This window comes from Rhinoderma darwinii, chromosome 3 (assembly GCF_050947455.1).
Source record: "Rhinoderma darwinii isolate aRhiDar2 chromosome 3, aRhiDar2.hap1, whole genome shotgun sequence".
In the NCBI taxonomy this organism is placed as follows: Eukaryota; Metazoa; Chordata; class Amphibia; order Anura; family Rhinodermatidae; genus Rhinoderma; species Rhinoderma darwinii.
This window is the reverse complement of record NC_134689.1, coordinates 19,249,844-19,266,574: the sequence shown is the minus strand read 5'-3', so window position 1 is coordinate 19,266,574 and position 16,731 is coordinate 19,249,844. Positions and strand designations below refer to the sequence as shown.

The 16,731-nt window shown below is 38.4% G+C and overlaps 1 protein-coding gene across 2 annotated transcripts in view; it reads left to right on the top strand.

The window, feature by feature from the left end:
• The window catches only part of RFX4 (regulatory factor X4), a 66,114-nt gene that overhangs the window by 39,379 nt on the left and 10,004 nt on the right, over window positions 1-16,731 (top strand). For both annotated transcript variants that reach the window (XM_075856072.1, XM_075856071.1), the window contains exons 9-15: window positions 203-303; window positions 4,353-4,411; window positions 5,376-5,520; window positions 6,674-6,768; window positions 9,482-9,599; window positions 9,942-10,061; window positions 10,851-11,009. In XM_075856072.1, the coding sequence (XP_075712187.1) occupies window positions 203-303; window positions 4,353-4,411; window positions 5,376-5,520; window positions 6,674-6,768; window positions 9,482-9,599; window positions 9,942-10,061; window positions 10,851-11,009 (797 nt within the window). The remainder of the gene's footprint in view (window positions 1-202; window positions 304-4,352; window positions 4,412-5,375; window positions 5,521-6,673; window positions 6,769-9,481; window positions 9,600-9,941; window positions 10,062-10,850; window positions 11,010-16,731) is intronic.

Here is a 16,731-nt window from a genome sequence, read left to right as displayed (position 1 = left end):
TGTCTCATTGATCGGCGCTCGTTGTTAGAACCAAAATTGGCCGGTGTAAAAGGAACCTAATCAAGTCCACCCTACGGTAAGTCCACCCTAATCAAGACCTATTTCAAGTCCACCCTACAGTTTAAAAGCTTGTGATCTGTGGCAACTTCTCCCTATATGAGATATACAAAAAAATAACCACAATGTTTTTTTTATCCTCAAGTTTGACGCAAGTGATACGAAAATTTGCAAAGCAGTTGGATGAATGGCTAAAAGTTGCTCTTCACGACCTTCCCGAAAATTTACGAAATATCAAATTTGAGCGTAGGTATTGATTCTATTTGTGTTCTTTTGTCTTGCGGATGTAATGGAGTATAATGTATAGTAAACATTTTCCCCCGAAAATAAAAAAAATATCACCAGTAAAAATCATAAATCCATCTCCTTGTTAGAAATTCAATTTATAGTTAATTTCCTTTAATTCGTCATCAATAAAACCTAGCGGACCCCAGATTATCAGATATTTTGGATTATTGGATGTTCATATAAAATTCACTTGTAAGAGTAGAAAACCTCCTGGACGAAAATCCAAATAACACAAAATCTACTCCTGTCTTTTTTTATACAGAGGAATCTCCTAATCGGTTCTCTTGTCTTTATTTCTTGATTCTGTTTTCGTGAAATTCCAATTTATACTGCAGTTCTGTGCGGGAAACCATCCCTGGATTATCTGATTTTCTGGATTATTGGATGCCAGATTAAAGTTAACATTTCTTTGTATATATATATTGGAAACAAATATAGCTGTCAAAATTGCTAAGCAGATTTGCCATTCAGGACAGTGACAATCCCTATGAGTACTTAATGGCAGCCATATTGGTTATCACCCAACTTTCCCAGATGAAAATATAACTAGAATAACATAATGTAAGAACTTGACAAAAAACAATGCAAGGATTTATATTTGCAGGTTTTAGTTTTTTTTTAATTTTGGGGATATTGCTATTCAAAGGGGTATTCCAATGGTTAACATTTATCATTTTTTAGGACCCCCGCCATTCGCTAGAACATGGGACCCAAGTCTTATTTTCCTCACCAGCATGTCCTTGGTCTCACTCAGCAGTTTTTGTACCCTCCATAGAATTGTTTAGAGCAGCAGCGCACGTTCTTGACAGCCAATCCATTCAACTCCTCCCTGCCACGGATGTGGGGTGACTGGGGCAAGAAGCAAGGAATGTTGATAAATATTAATGACTCAAACTTTAAAAAGGACCTGTCCCCTCTCCTGACATGTCTGTTTTAGTAAATACTTGTATTCCCCATACAATAAGAATTCTGGAGCATCTTTTCTTAGAACTCTGCATTGTACTGTTCCTCTCTTATTCTGCCTGGAAATGTATGAATGAATTGACAAATGTTTATTACAATTACCCTTGGCAATGGGGTGTGTCCATTCACGGTCTGACAGTCAGCACTAATTGGATAATGTCAGAGTGTATAGATATACCCCATTGACAAGGGGGGTGGTAATGTTCAGCTGCTAAATTCATTCATTGATACATTTCCAGGAGGAATAACAGAGGAACCGTGCAACGTATTTGCTAGGAGAGCTGACAGGTCCCCCATAATGCAGATTCTAGTGTTGAAGAAATTTGGGAACTGCTTTACTGCTATTTGCCTTCCTAAATAATCCTGATTGTGAATGTGCTTAATCTTCCTATAACATTTGGGTAGGTGGCAGGCTTAATTAAGATTTTTAAAGGGCTTTTATGAGTGTATGTGTAGTATCCTTCATTATGGCACCTTCCATTCAGTGGATTCAGTAATGCAATTTTCCTCTATGTTAAAAAGCTCTTAATCTATACTCAGGAATAAAAGCTGCAGATTATTAATACTATGTACAGACGAGCGTTATCAGATGACTTGGTCTCAGCGGGGTAGTCAGATCTTTTTGACTGTGTTCCTGGATCCTGCGGTGGATGAAGTCCATCACCTGCACATAAATCCTTTCTAATTTCAAAGCTTAGACGCTTTCTCCATTTAGCAAAACTGTTCAGCGTCTTCTAGTAATTAAGAAAAGGGATTAGCTGCCGATCAATAACAAGAGCGAGGAGGATGTCGTACCTGGCTTAATCAGCTGCATAATACCCCCATAGGAGTAATGGCGTAATATGGGAATATTCAAATAGCAAAAATAATATTTGCCTTTATATATATATATATATATTATATAAAAGAGTTTAATATTTCTGCAATTTTCTATTATAAATAATAAAGTGTTGGTCTGATACAGACAACCCTTTTTCCTATGTCCTAATAGGGCATATTAGGTACATAGAGTTGGGGGACTCTTGATTGGGACTGAATGGAATGGACTGTGTCTATGGAACTAGTGTCTTGGGCCAGATAATAATTGATTCAATGGTTATTGGTGCTGTAGTCAATTCTATGTTGAGAGTATACAAGCTCCTGAGATGTAGCTATATACAGAAGAACAACAATGAGCCATAAAGCCGATTCATATAAGACGTACATTTTTATTAACATATATTACATATCACAAATATGATTTAAAACATTACATAAGAACGAGACTCTAGTATAAATAGTGGAGCACTTTATTAACCCTTGCAAGATAGTATACACTGGTGTAAGGGCTATATAAATGAATTGCATAAGTTAAATATAAACCCTAAAAGCAGGGGGAATTTTCCTATTCTTAATCCAATACCCTATTTGTATAGTCAAAAAGTGAGTAAAAGATAGAAGGGAAAGGAAAGAATAGGATAAAATCATAGTACTTTAAGTCATCATTTATATCTGGCAACCTTACCCATCATAGCAATGAGAGATAATCGTTGGTATTTGCTCCTTCACATGGACCCCAACGCGCGTTTCGCTACGGTTGCTTCCTCAGGGGGGATGTGTGTGTGTAAGATGTAGATCTAGTATGCGGGACCCCTGCCTATTACTTACCGCTGAGATCTGCATTAAGTGTCGATAGATAGACAAACAGACAGACAGACAGACAGATAGATAGATAGATAGATTCTCATCCTACTACCTGCCCTAGTGATCCTGTCCCCTCACACCTCCTCCAGTCCCTCTCCCCAGCTGTCACTGGTCACCTGACTAAAATATTTAACCTCTCTCTTTCTTCTGGAATCTTTCCCTCCTCTTTTAAACATGCCATTATAAATCCATTACTGAAAAAACCAACTTTTGACCCATCCAGTGCTGCTAACTACCGACCAGTCTCTAATCTGCCCTTCATCTCCAAACTCCTGGAACACTCGGTCTACTCTTGCCTTATCCGCTATCTCTCTGCCAACTCCATTCTAGACCCCTTACAATCTGGTTTCCGCACTCTACACTCCACAGAGACTGCCCTTACTAAAGTCTCAAATGATCTCTTGGCGGCTAAATCGGACGGTAAATCCTCTCTCCTGATTCTTCTGGATCTCTCTGCAGCCTTTGACACTGTAGACCAAAAACTCCTCTCCACTCTATTGGTGTTAAGGACGCTGCTCTCCCTTGGTTTTCCTCCTATCTCCCTGACTGCTCAGTGTGTCATTTGCTGGTTCTACGTCTTCTCCTCTTCCACTTGCTATTGGGGTTCCTCAGGGATCAGTCCTAGGTCTGCTTCTCTTCTCTCTCTACACAGCCCCTATTGGACAAACTATCATCAGATTTGGTTTCCAGTAACATCTCTACGCTGATGACACCCAATTATATGCCTCATCCTGTGACATCACCCCTGCTCTAATACAGAACACCAGTGATTGTCTGTCCACTGTCTCTAACAACGATAGATAGATAGATAGATAGATAGATAGATAGATAGATAGATAGATAGATAGATAGATAGATAGATAGATAGATAGATAGATAGATAGATAGATAGATAGATAGATAGATAGATAGATAGATAGATAGATAGATAGATATAGTCTTGTGTAGTGCTGCCTATTTCTTTGGAAATATATATGTGGGACTGGAGTCTGAGGTCCTAAGGCTTGTGCACACACAACTACGCTTATTTTGCATTTATATGTGCTGCTCTTCCTTTTTATACTAGATAGATAGATAGATAGATAGATAGATAGATAGATAGATAGATAGATAGATAGATAGATAGATAGATAGACAGACAGACAGACAGACAGACAGACAGACAGACAGATAGATAGATAGATAGATAGATAGATAGATAGATAGATAGATAGATAGATAGGGTGATAGATATTTTTTGTTATATTAAAAGGGCTTCTATTCCTATCATATCTTGCAAAATTCAGCTGAACATGTTGAACAGGACTAATGCGGTCTAGATCTCAAATAAAACATTTTAATCTGTGTTTTTTTCCTAATAGTTTCAAAAAGATTTTCCCAAATTCTTCGACGACAGACATCATTAAACCACTTATGTCAAGTAAGTATTCTTCTTTAATTCATTTTAATCTAAGACTGATATGTACTATAGCATATATTGTAACATAAAGTCCCCCTTCCTCAGGTGGCCATATCAGCAGGGGGCATAGGAGACTCTGTTTAGTGTTAAATTAAAGGTTTTCTCCCAATGGAACTTAAAGGTGCAGTCTGCTTTTTTGTAATCCCTTTTTTGTTAAAACGGGTCTCCTGAAAATAAACTATTATCTCTCTGACCCTAGTGATCAGCTGTAATCTGCCGGTGAGCCCTATAGCAAGTGTTCAATTTCCCTGCAGTGCTACCACAGGAGAAATTAAGTATTACACGGTGCTCATTGAATCAATGATATGTCCATGTACGGCACGGACATGTTGGGTCCTCCAAAGCAATAGCCACTCTTTTTAGCCACAGTTGATTAAGGTCCTGAAAGACGGACTCCACCTCTATTTATTTGGAATATCCTAACAAAGTAGATAAAATATGTTTTACTAAACCAGACAACTCCTTAAAAGATATCAGAGCCACAACAATGAGAATATTGATGTTGGGACCCCCAACTGATATCAAGAATGAAAGTACCGGTACTGAATTTTTCAGGATAGGGTCCCATAATTCCCATTTATATCAGCAACACATAGAAAGCTATCCTATTAAAGTCAACGCCGAGACCTGTTTAGTCTTTACACTGGTAGGGTCCCAGCTGCCCTCCCCAATGAGACTTTGTGTCAGACTATTTTCTCTGTAGATTTTCCCCTTTTCAATGCATAAGTTGAATTCGCAGTAAATCTGTGGAAAAATGTTGCCACGTATTTGCTACAGAATTTGTTGTCCTACGTTTGGAATAATTGGTAAATTGTGGCGCATTGTAAGTGGTGTCGACTATATATTGGGATTTCTGTATTAAATCAGATTGTAAAATGTGTTATTATTTTTACATTATTCACATGGTATTTTATGTATTTTTCAGGCCTCACGGACAGTTATACACAGTGCTGATATCACTTTTCAGATGCTGGAAGACTGGAGGAATGTTGATCTTAATAGTATTACCAAACAAAGTCTTTATACGATAGAAGATTCCAGAGATGAACACAGAAAACTCATTATTCAGTGTAAGAGATACAGCATGCAATGGTGTGAATGGAGTATTGGTCTGAAAGGGTTAAATGTTGAAGTAACTTCCTAATGGGGTATTAGGAAAACGAAAATTGATTCAAATTGTGGAAGAAATTTAGTACATTTTAGAACTCTTCCCATTATTTTCAGATTTCTATGGCATAACTATATAGTAATAAGACATTTGACATGGGACCAGCACCGCAGACATCCGGGTTTTCGCATTGTAAGGATTCACATGCAGCAGATTTTGATGCAGAAATTTCTGCAATTGTCCCATTCATCTGAATAGAACTTGCAGAAATCCATGTGATGCAGCCGAAACAACCCCATTCAGATTAATGGAACTCATATTAAGTCACAGGTATTTCTGCCCCATGAATTTACCCTTAAAATGCATTTGCTACTGAGTGGAGTACCTGGCATTGAGATCTGGCCTGGCACTATATGGTCTCCCTCCGAGATGCCCGTTTCCAAATAAATTTACTTCCGCAGTCAGTAACCAGGAGGGAGTGACACTGGTTTTTACAACAAAAAGGAGCTGCTGCTGGCCAGACATTTCCCTTTTCGTGGCCGTTATAAGGAAGAATTTGTATTATACACCAGCCATTCAAATTATTGGCTGACCTTGTAATATATGGACATGTTGAGTCCGCCAGAGCAGGAGCCGATCTTTCTGAGCATTCTCCCCACTCTAGCTCATAGGACGGGGAAATGTGTAAAACGACATTAATAATTCTGGTGGTTTCCAGTTATGAGAGCAGTGCATCGTGGGAGCTCAGCTGTTATGTCACCTTTCTGACAGCGAGATGGAGCTCAATTGCAGTCTGTTTCCAAGGGCAACCGGCAGCAATGTTTTAGAATGTAGAAAAAACACAAAAGAACTCACAAAAGTTCCACTAAAGTATTTACACGGCCTATTTAACACGGTTGGTAGGACTGCTTGAGTTGATTGGATGGGGATCCTAAAGAAACAAAGCAGTGCACAGAGGGAGGTCCTACTTTTATTTTGGGACTCCCATCATCTACATACTATTTGCTCCCACGTAGTGACCAGTTTCCATGAGATGTGACCAGTGTATACATGATGAAAAAAGGCCTAAATGACACTAAGTGTAAAACGTTGACCATTACTCTTTGGTTCTGCAGTGTATCAGGAGTTTGACCATTTATTGGAAGAACAGTCTCCAATTGAATCATACATCGATTGGTTGGATTCCATGGTGGACAGATGTGTTGTCAAGGTAATTAAATGTAGTATATTTATTGTACAGCTCAGTAATAAAGTATCTATACTCATTTTCTTTTTCTATAATAATACTCTTGAGAAAGAGAGACTTCTGGGTAAAAATACAATGCCATGAGTTACTAGGGTTGTGTGCTGTAACCAGAATTTATTTCTCCATTAGAAGATGATTTACATATTTTCTTAAAGGAAATGTGTCATCAGAAAATGACCTATGGTTTAAAATCATGTTTTTATGTTAAACATATTTTTTAAGAATTTTTGGGGATTTTGTAGTTTTTTTAATTATTTATGTCATTATCTATATTTAAAATATATCCTGAAATCTTGCAGTTTTCACACTCACCACTGAGCCTCAATAAACTGACCCTTCCTGTTCTGTAGAGATCACTCCTCAACAGTCATCTCATTATCATTACAGGCAGGATTACAATGAAAGGTATCACCTATACATAGATAACACAGGATCCACTATTCGCAATGGGTGATGAACACAGCTCCCCTCCTCTCCCTCCCTGCACAATGACCTCTGCACAGGTCACAGAGCATGCCTAGAAAGCTCTCCCATAGAAGTCAATGGGTCAGCTCCAGACTACTGTTTCCTATGGTCCACATGGCTGCTGTAAATCATATCCCTAAATGATGTTAACAGCAGCTCAGGCAAGATGGCTGTCCCTAAATCATGTACAGATAATATTTTAAAAAAAATCTACAATCAGAAAATAAAAATAGACTTAGAAAAAAAGCGCCTATTTTAATTATTAAAAAAAAATGTAGGTGATATATTATGCAACTCATTTAGGAAGATTCCAGCTTGTTTAGCACAGCAGAAGACATATAGAGCCTCGTATGAAAATTGTGACCTTGTGGCCCATAATACCTAGTTATAGTCCATATTTAATTTCTAAAGTACAGTTAGAGGGATTGTTTGAGATTATGAAAAAAAAAGTCAGCTTTTTTTCCCCAAGAAACAGCCACTCTTGGCCATAACTTGTGCCTGGAATTGTAGCTTAGTCCCATCCACGTGAATGGAACACAGCTGCAATTCCGGACACAGCCCATGAACAAAAGGTGCGCTGTTGCTGGAAAAAGTAGACCTTTATTTTTGTAATCTCAGATAGCTCCTTTAAAGGGAATGTGTCGGTAGACATTTTTAGTTAAACAATTATTATTTGAGTGATTACACATTGTTTTAATTTTTTTCATTTTTCACAAGTCAGGAAATATTATAAATTAGATTCCAATTTATAACATTTCCATCTGCTGGGCACTAGAGGGAGCAGTTCCCAAAATTGCAGCATGGTCAATGTGGTAAAGCAACCTCATTGCTTTATGCTGCAAATTTGGGGTAGACACACACTCTCTAGTGTCCTCACACAATCCCCCCTCCCTTATTCTGGCTAGTGCCAGGAGAAGGAGGGGGTTGAATCTTCAAACCTCCTACACTGTGTGCCGCCATTTTCTGAGCGACTGCACAGTGTAGCAGGATTAGATACAGTGCTAAGCAGACAGTATAACACGAACACACACAAACATAATACACACAGCACATACACGAACATAAATTACCTGCTCCTGCCGCCGCTGCCGCCTCCGCTCCTATTCCTTGCGCCTTCGCATATGGCCGGAAGCCGCAGCCGGAAGTCGTCATCTTACTGTCCGGCACCGGCTTCCGGTCCACATACAGTGGAACGGAAATCGACAATACAGAGATGAAAAAAAAAATGGCAGCCCCCATAGAGAAGTAAAAAATAAAAGTAAAAAGTAGAACACACGAACACAAATAAATACATTTTATTTTTTTTATCATACTAAAAGCAATATGATAAAAAAAAAATATATATTTCATGACACCTTCCCTTTAAGACAAGTAAAACTGAAATCTGATTGACTGTTATGGACAACAAGGCAATTTTCCCATAGGGCAGTTTAACACGTCACCTATAAAGTTTACTTTAATGTCCATTATATAATCTATAAAATTAGGCTGAAGAACTATTTGGTTTGATCACTAAACAGAAACATTTGTGACCGATTTTCTTTGATATATGGGGCCGATTTGTACAGATTTAAAAGTATGGTGCTTAAAGGCGTTGTCCAGGCATGGCAACCTGTGGATAGGTCATCAGCATACGATGGGTGGGGGTCTGACACCCAGACCCTGCACCGATCAGCTGCTCCGGCTGCCTCTGGGCACTGAATATCCATGCCGGAAGTAGATAGCTCCGGTCACGGAATATCGGCCGAGCTGCCGTACTGTAGCTCTGCTCCTATTCACAGCTGCTGTATAGCTCCGAACACTGCATAACCTGCATAACATTCGGTAGCCGGAGCAGCTGATCGGTGCGGGTTCCTGGTGTCGGAACCCCACCGATCATATACTGATGACCTATCCTGTAGATAGGCCATAATTTGTCCGTGCTTGTACAACCCCTTTAAGCTAAGTAGGCTGCACTTCTACTCTCTTCTATCTGACCCCTACTTCTTCCTAATCTACCAAATATATGTTATCAAAAAGTATGTTATCAATGGAAGGGTGTATGCGTGCAGGATCAGACTTCACAGGATTTGTTTTAGTCTGAAACCATGGAGACACATAGGTCTTTATAGTAGCTGTATACCCAAAACAGTAGTTGGTAATGGAAAATGTAACTAGTAAAAGCTGTACATATGCCCCTTTGTTATACAATCATCTTTGCTTTCTATTCTAGGTAGCATCTAAAAAACCGGGATCATTAAAGAGGGTGGCACAGCAGTTTCTCTTGATCTGGTCTTGTTTTGGCACAAGAGTAATTCGGGATATGACTTTACATAGCGCCCCAAGTTTTGGTATGTTTATGGAGTGAAAATTTGTACTAAAAAAACCCTAAAGGAACATCTTATATCTCATTATACAAATTGTAAAGTACCTGCTCTGAAAGCTCGTATTGGTTCAGACTAGTACCATGTCTATTCTACATCATTATTATATGGGCAAACAATGATAATACATCTAGTCACTATATATGTCAAAATACACAATTCGTGGTATCCTTAAAGGGGGTTTTCTATTGACTTTAATGACATACCAGTCAGACACATTATTTCTGTCTCCATTGTGTGAAGGTGACATAGGTAGATTTATTTCATGATATGTAAAAGACTAACATGTAATTTCCCTCCTTTTACCAGGTTCCTTTCACCTCATTCACTTGATGTTTGATGACTATGTCCTTTATTTGTTGGAGTCTTTACACTGCCAGGAACGAGCCAACGAGCTTATGAGGTCAATGAAAGGAGAAGTTCACAGCGGTAAGTTGGTTGCCCAATGACTACCAAGAGAAGATATAAAATAGGTCTAGAAAGCCTTGTGTGAATCTGACATGTAATGTCTTGTGACCTGCCGATGTAACTATCAATGCACTGATACCTTAGAATCTTTTAAACAAAATAGCTTCCTCCTCTTTTGTCACTATGTATATCTGGCACCACTTATCTAAAAAAAAAAAATGCATTTGAAGGGTTAAATTTCAATCTGCCCAGTGTCGAACTGGGAATCCTTGGACCCACCAGAGGAAATTGTTATAGATAAAAGCCTACCCGTCATCTATAACCAACACAGACCTTTAGGACCCATTATTGTGTCAGAACTTTAGCCCACCAGTGGACCTTCTGGTCCTCTCATGGCCAGTCTGACCTTGCTATCCAATCCCTGTTTACACTGATGCAGAACCAAATGTCAGAGGGTGATGTGCTGGTCACCTAAAGCTGGGTACATACTTGCCCTTCTTGTCTATTATTGTGTCATTTTTGATCATTAGTTGGCCATATACTTTCCTTCGAAAGAACCATTGATCATAATCTTTCGATATTTTGATCTGCCTCGTTTGACTTTTTGGTAGTCCGCCATGAACTGAAGTTTATGGTACGCTCAGCCAAATGACGGCTGGCTGGATGTTATAAAAGGGGTTGTTGTTTAGTTTCCCTACTACATCTGGAAACGTGGATGGAAAATAAAATGGAAGGAGCAAAGACCGCCAAGACCAGAATAGTCATCTGGAATTCTGTTACAATGATTTCTCTTTTTTTTTTTTTGCTCAGAGAACACGGAAGAGATTATACTGGCAGAACCTGCAATTTCCACACCATCTCCAATTCCATTCTCACCGAATACATCTTCAACCTCCGTTGAGCTCCCATCAGCAATATCCCCTGCGAGCAACCATTCTCCAGAAAGTAGTGCTTTGGTGGTAACAACAGGTAGGACACTTATCAGCCAATTGCATTGTATACCATGCTCTGCTTTGGTAGTCTCCCATTAATGGAACTGACCCCTTTAAAGGGGTTGTTTGTTTATAAAAAAAACATTTTTAACTTTCCTGTTAGGGAATTTAGTCAATAGAAGGGGTTCCCCATTTCCCCTCATCTGTTAGAAGCTACAAAGAGCACCTCTCTCTCTGGAGGAATTGGACATTCATTCATTACACAGACAGTCCATCCATTTTAATGGGAACTGTGTAATATTTAATTTCTCCTCTAGGGGTGCTGCAGGAGAATTGCGCCAAAGATTACAGCTGATCGTTTTTAGTCCCAGCAGCAGAACATCCTGTGATCAGATTTTTGTCAGGGGGCCTTCTAACAAATTAGGATTGTCTAAAGTTAACAACTAAGTTATAATAAATATAGCTTACAATATTTTATGGTCATTTTTTACATTAAAGGTAATATGGTGGTAAAACTAGATACTATGGATATAGTTCCATTGATTGCAATGTAACTAAAGAATTAGGTTACAAAAACGCTCCAGGAGAAAATGTAGTCAAATTGCTCCACATAAGGGCAATGAAAAGAAAGAAGAGCCTTGCATTAGTCAATCTATCTGAATGGAATCATGGTAAGGACTGACACAGATGAGTCCTCTCCTTATGTTGGCTGCTGAATACATGGACCAGGTTGTAAGGAGCTTGGCATCTCTTGCACATCAAGCTATGTATGACCAATGGAAGAAGGACCAAGATCCCAGATATGGTGCCCAGTCTGTCCTCAGAGCCCTGACGTTTCAATTTGAAAATTGGTGAAATGGAGGATTTAACACCCATCCCATGATATAACATCCACAGAAAGTTAGGCCACAGTTAGGGGCATAACTAACTACAGAGGGTGCAGAGTAGCGTCTGAGAGGGCTCAAAGTTCCCTCTGCGGAGACCAATACTATAATCGACACAACGTAGTTGGGTGCACTGTTTTGCATTGTGGCCCAGGAGCTTCAAGTTAACCCTCAGGACTCGCTTTGGTCGTCATCTATAACTATCTATCTTTGCCCTACAGTTGTTTTTGTAAGACCTAGAAAAAAAAACGAAAAGTTTTCCATAGGAATGAATGCAAGTGGATAACAAAGGGAGCATTATGCAAACCGCTCAAGTCCCATCAATGGGATCGGTCAATACAGCAGTCCCTTATATTTATAATAAACATATAAAAAAAAGGAGAAATTGTGTTACCAAAACCTAAAATCCCAGAAAAACAGGTAAGATTCTGGTAAAGAGATGCCGTTTTAACATTTTACTATCTACTATGTAAACCCCTATTCACCAGTACGAGGCTGCGTTCATTGTCTTGACACTTTCCCTTGGGCAAAAGGATTCTGCTTTACATTCCACGGATGTCTGTATTGTTAAGTTGGCTGTTTATAGAGCTGTGATGTATGCCTTTCTGGTCAATGCCCGGCCTACAACTTATGATGGCACATTGTTGCACATTACAAATGCGCACAGCTTCTATTCAGCTCATCTATCTTGCTGGCTTCCAATGGAGCCTTTACTTTACGGCCTAAAACACTGAGCCATTCTCACACTTGGGAGCTATTTGTTTGGGTACTCTCGGCAAGTTTACCCTCCTGTGAAATGTTTAAGGACTCAGTAGTGGTGACCTACAGTGCAAACATTATAAAATACACTGCATAAAGGCAGGCCTGACCTGAAAGAACGAAATTTAACCTTTCAAGCTACGATCTGTATTTAAGCACGTTAATGGATTTTGAAAAGGACTAAAGTTGTTTGCACTGTGAGAGTTTAAAGTACAAGGATGTAGATGTATATAAATTAAAAATAAACTAGACGAAGCAATATACAAAATACAGTAAATAATATAGAAAAAAATTAAAAACGCGCAGGGCCATAATCTAGGAATCTGGATGCGAAATATCAACAATAAATAATAATATAAATAAAGTTGAAAAGCACAGGATCAAAATCTAGGAATCTAGATGTGAAATATCTACATGATTGAAATAAAAATGTCCGTACAAAAATTACAATCATATATTTTGGAAAGGAAAAATGACAATAAATAAAAAACGATATAAACTCACGTTAAATTTGAGCCCTAAAGCAATTCTTGTATTTAGCTCTGCTCTAAGACAGGTGTGATCAGGGATTCGGATATGGAATTCCTTTTGACAAAAATGGAGGTCCAACCTCTTAAAAAGTTTAAAAATAAATTTTGAAACTTTTTGGACTTATTTGAGCAAAAAACATTAAAAAATAAACTCACACTTTAAAGCGGTGTCCCATAAAGTGAACCCCTTCTCTAGGATAGCCACGGGTGCAGTTCTCTGAACCCCTGCTGGAGGAAGCTCCAGGTGGCCAAATGGGAAATGTAGTATTACATGATGACGATTCAAATGCGTGGCTGACCATGACCGAGCTGGGTCTGCCAGAGCGAGAGTTGCTTTTACTTGGTAGCTCCGACTGGCTATTAAAGGGAGGTCCAAAGAGGGGACCTCTTTCTGTGACTTCCATATGCCCTAATGTGGCATATGGGCAATGAGACAACCCCTTTGATGGCACATGGTAGTAATAATAATTAATGGTATAGTTACATAGTAAGTACAGTTAAAAAAAAGTCATATGTCCATCAAGTTTAACGAAGGGATGGGAGAAGACGTGGATGAAGTGAAGGGATATGGATAAACTTTAGAACTTTGTTTTACCCCTATTGATCTAGAGAAAAGTAAGAAATCCAAAAGGAATGAATCAATCTGCCCTAAAAAGGGAAAAAAAAATTCCTCCCTATCCCATGTGGCGATCAGACTGGATCAGCATTCAAAACAAGAATTCAATACATTGACATTGGCGCTAATATTATTCTGCTATAAGAAATTTTCTAAGCCTTTTTTGAAGCCATCTACTTTTCCTGCTGTGACCATTAGTAGTAATTATAACAATAATCACCAGAAGGTGGTATACCATGGAAAAGACTTCTTATTTGCGAATACCTATTATAATGGATTAACTGATCCATTGATTGCACAACAAGTATTTAATTTCCCTGCAGCGCCAGCATAGGTGAAATAAAGCATTACACGATGCTCATTGAAATCAATGGGCTGTCTGTGTCCGAGACCTCCAGAGAGAGAGAGAGATACTCTATTTGTCGCCAGCTAATTGATGGATGTCCTGATTGCTCTAATAAGGTTTTTTTTTTAAATGGGTTTTATAAACCAGACCTCCCTTTTAAGGAACAATTTCCTGCAGAAGTACTATTACAAATGTTAGGTGGTTTCCAGGTAATATTAATGTTTTCTAACAAAACAGCATAATAAAAATAATACACAATTTATTTTTGGGTTTGAACGTAATGTAATAATATCCATGCATTATTGATGTTTACTGTGCAGGATGCGTTCTCCACTAAGAAAGATAAAAAAAGAAATCGCATGCTGGGAGTTGTCATTTTTACAATTGAAGAGCAATGGGTTTCAGAACTCTGCTGTCAGAGATACATGTGTTCAAAGATAGATAGATAGATAGATAGATAGATAGATAGATAGATAGATAGATAGATAGATAGATAGATAGATAGATGGATAGATAGATAGATAGATAGATAGATAGATAGATAGATAGATAGATACGAGATAGATAGATACGAGATAGATAGATAGATAGATAGATAGATAGATAGATAGATAGATAGATAGATAGATAGATAGATGGATACGAGATAGATAGATAGATACAAGATAGATAGATACGAGATAGATAGATGGATAGATAGATAGATAGATAGATAGATAGATAGATAGATAGATAGATAGATAGATAGATAGATAGATAGATAGATAGATAGATAGATAGATAGATAGATAGATAGATAGAGAGAGAGATAGATAGATAGATAGATAGATAGATAGATAGATAGATAGATAGATAGATAGATAGATAGATAGATACGTACGTACGTACGAGATAGATAGATAGATAGATAGATAGATAGATAGATAGATAGATTAGCTGTTTCCATCAGCCCCATAGACTTTGAATGGAGTGGCACCACGCATGCCCGGCCTCCGCTCCATTCAAACTCCTCCTAGCCGCCGTCTGTCCACCTAAAAACGGAACTTTAAACATGTAAAAAACATACAATACACATGTTAGAAAATAGAAAAAAAAAATGAAGTTTTTCCTTTAATGTAACAATGTATATACATGTTTATGTCTTTACTATTTTATAGTCCTTTTGTATAATATATATGCACATATCTATGTTAAAGTCTTATATTTTGTTATTCCTTTCTATAAACGCCGGGAGGACATAGTAGGTCTGATCTTGGGCTTATCCAGCTGTGATTGTGACCATTATTGCACCAACACCCAAACCCCCTCCCCAGTTTTTATTGGAAATCTGTCATGCACACCGGTGTCACTGGCTGTTCTGGTTGGCTGTATATATAGAAGTCCTTAAAGGAATGCAAATGATAGCTCTTATTGCCACCATTGTTTGGCGCATTTGACATTTTTCTCCGACTCATTTACATAAGTAAATACTAATGAGCTAACTAGCTGGGTGGTCCGCACAGCAAAATCCTTCCTTCAGGGAAAAACCACCACAATAGACTTCACTCAATACTGTCGATGCTCAACTGGGGCCTGATACTACAAAGTCAAATTTACGCGTTGCTGACAAAGTAGCACCAAAATGACCGCAATAAAAATAGCAGATATTCTAATCAAATAATGTATATTCCTGATCTACAAAAAACAAAGGTCAAATATGGGTCCATATCAATCTATAGGTGTCATTTTACAGATCTGTAAAACATGACCATGTGCATGGACTCTAAGGCTGAACCATTCTCTATTATCTTACTGCAATAATGCCGCCGCATAGGATTGCTGTGCGATATTTCGCATTATTTGGTCTAATGTATACATGCAATTTCATGCGATAGTCTAATCACAAAAAAATCAACAATATTGGATTTATAATATTATAATAATTGTAAATGACATACAATCTCTCCCCCCCTTTGCCCTTAAGGGTATAGTCATTGTATTTTATAATAGTGATCGCGATGGTATGTGATATTGCAATGCATCTTATTTTGCAATACAATCTTCTCCACCCCTAAATTGCATGCAATTAATATTGCATGCAATTTTGCAATGCAAGATCGTATTGAAACATGTCACATCAGATTCAGTATGGAGTCCCAGACTTATAGGTTCATGAAGATCCCGTTACCTCATCACATATGACACATGCCAGTAAATAGACTTATTGGCTGAATACTAGCCGATTCCACATGTATAGGTGAATGGCGATTTTTATCTATATACTGCACGGTGGCAATATTGTACCAACATACTAGCAACATGCGGCTATTTCTGTTCCTGTTAGGCTTCGTCGACATCGCGTCGGGACTCCGTTCATGGGTTCCGTCTGAGCTTTCCGTCAGTGGAACCCATGAACGGAATCCAAACTGAAACAAGCGGAATCCATAGGTTTCCGTTTGCATCACCATTGATTTCAATGGTGACGGATCCGGTGCAAATGGTTTGCGTTTGTCAACGTTGTGTAAGGGTTCCGTTGTTTTGATAGAATCAATACCGTACTCTACTGCGCTATTCATTCCGTCAAAATGACAGGAACCTTTACACAACGGTGACAAACGCAAACCATTTGCATCAGATCCGTCACC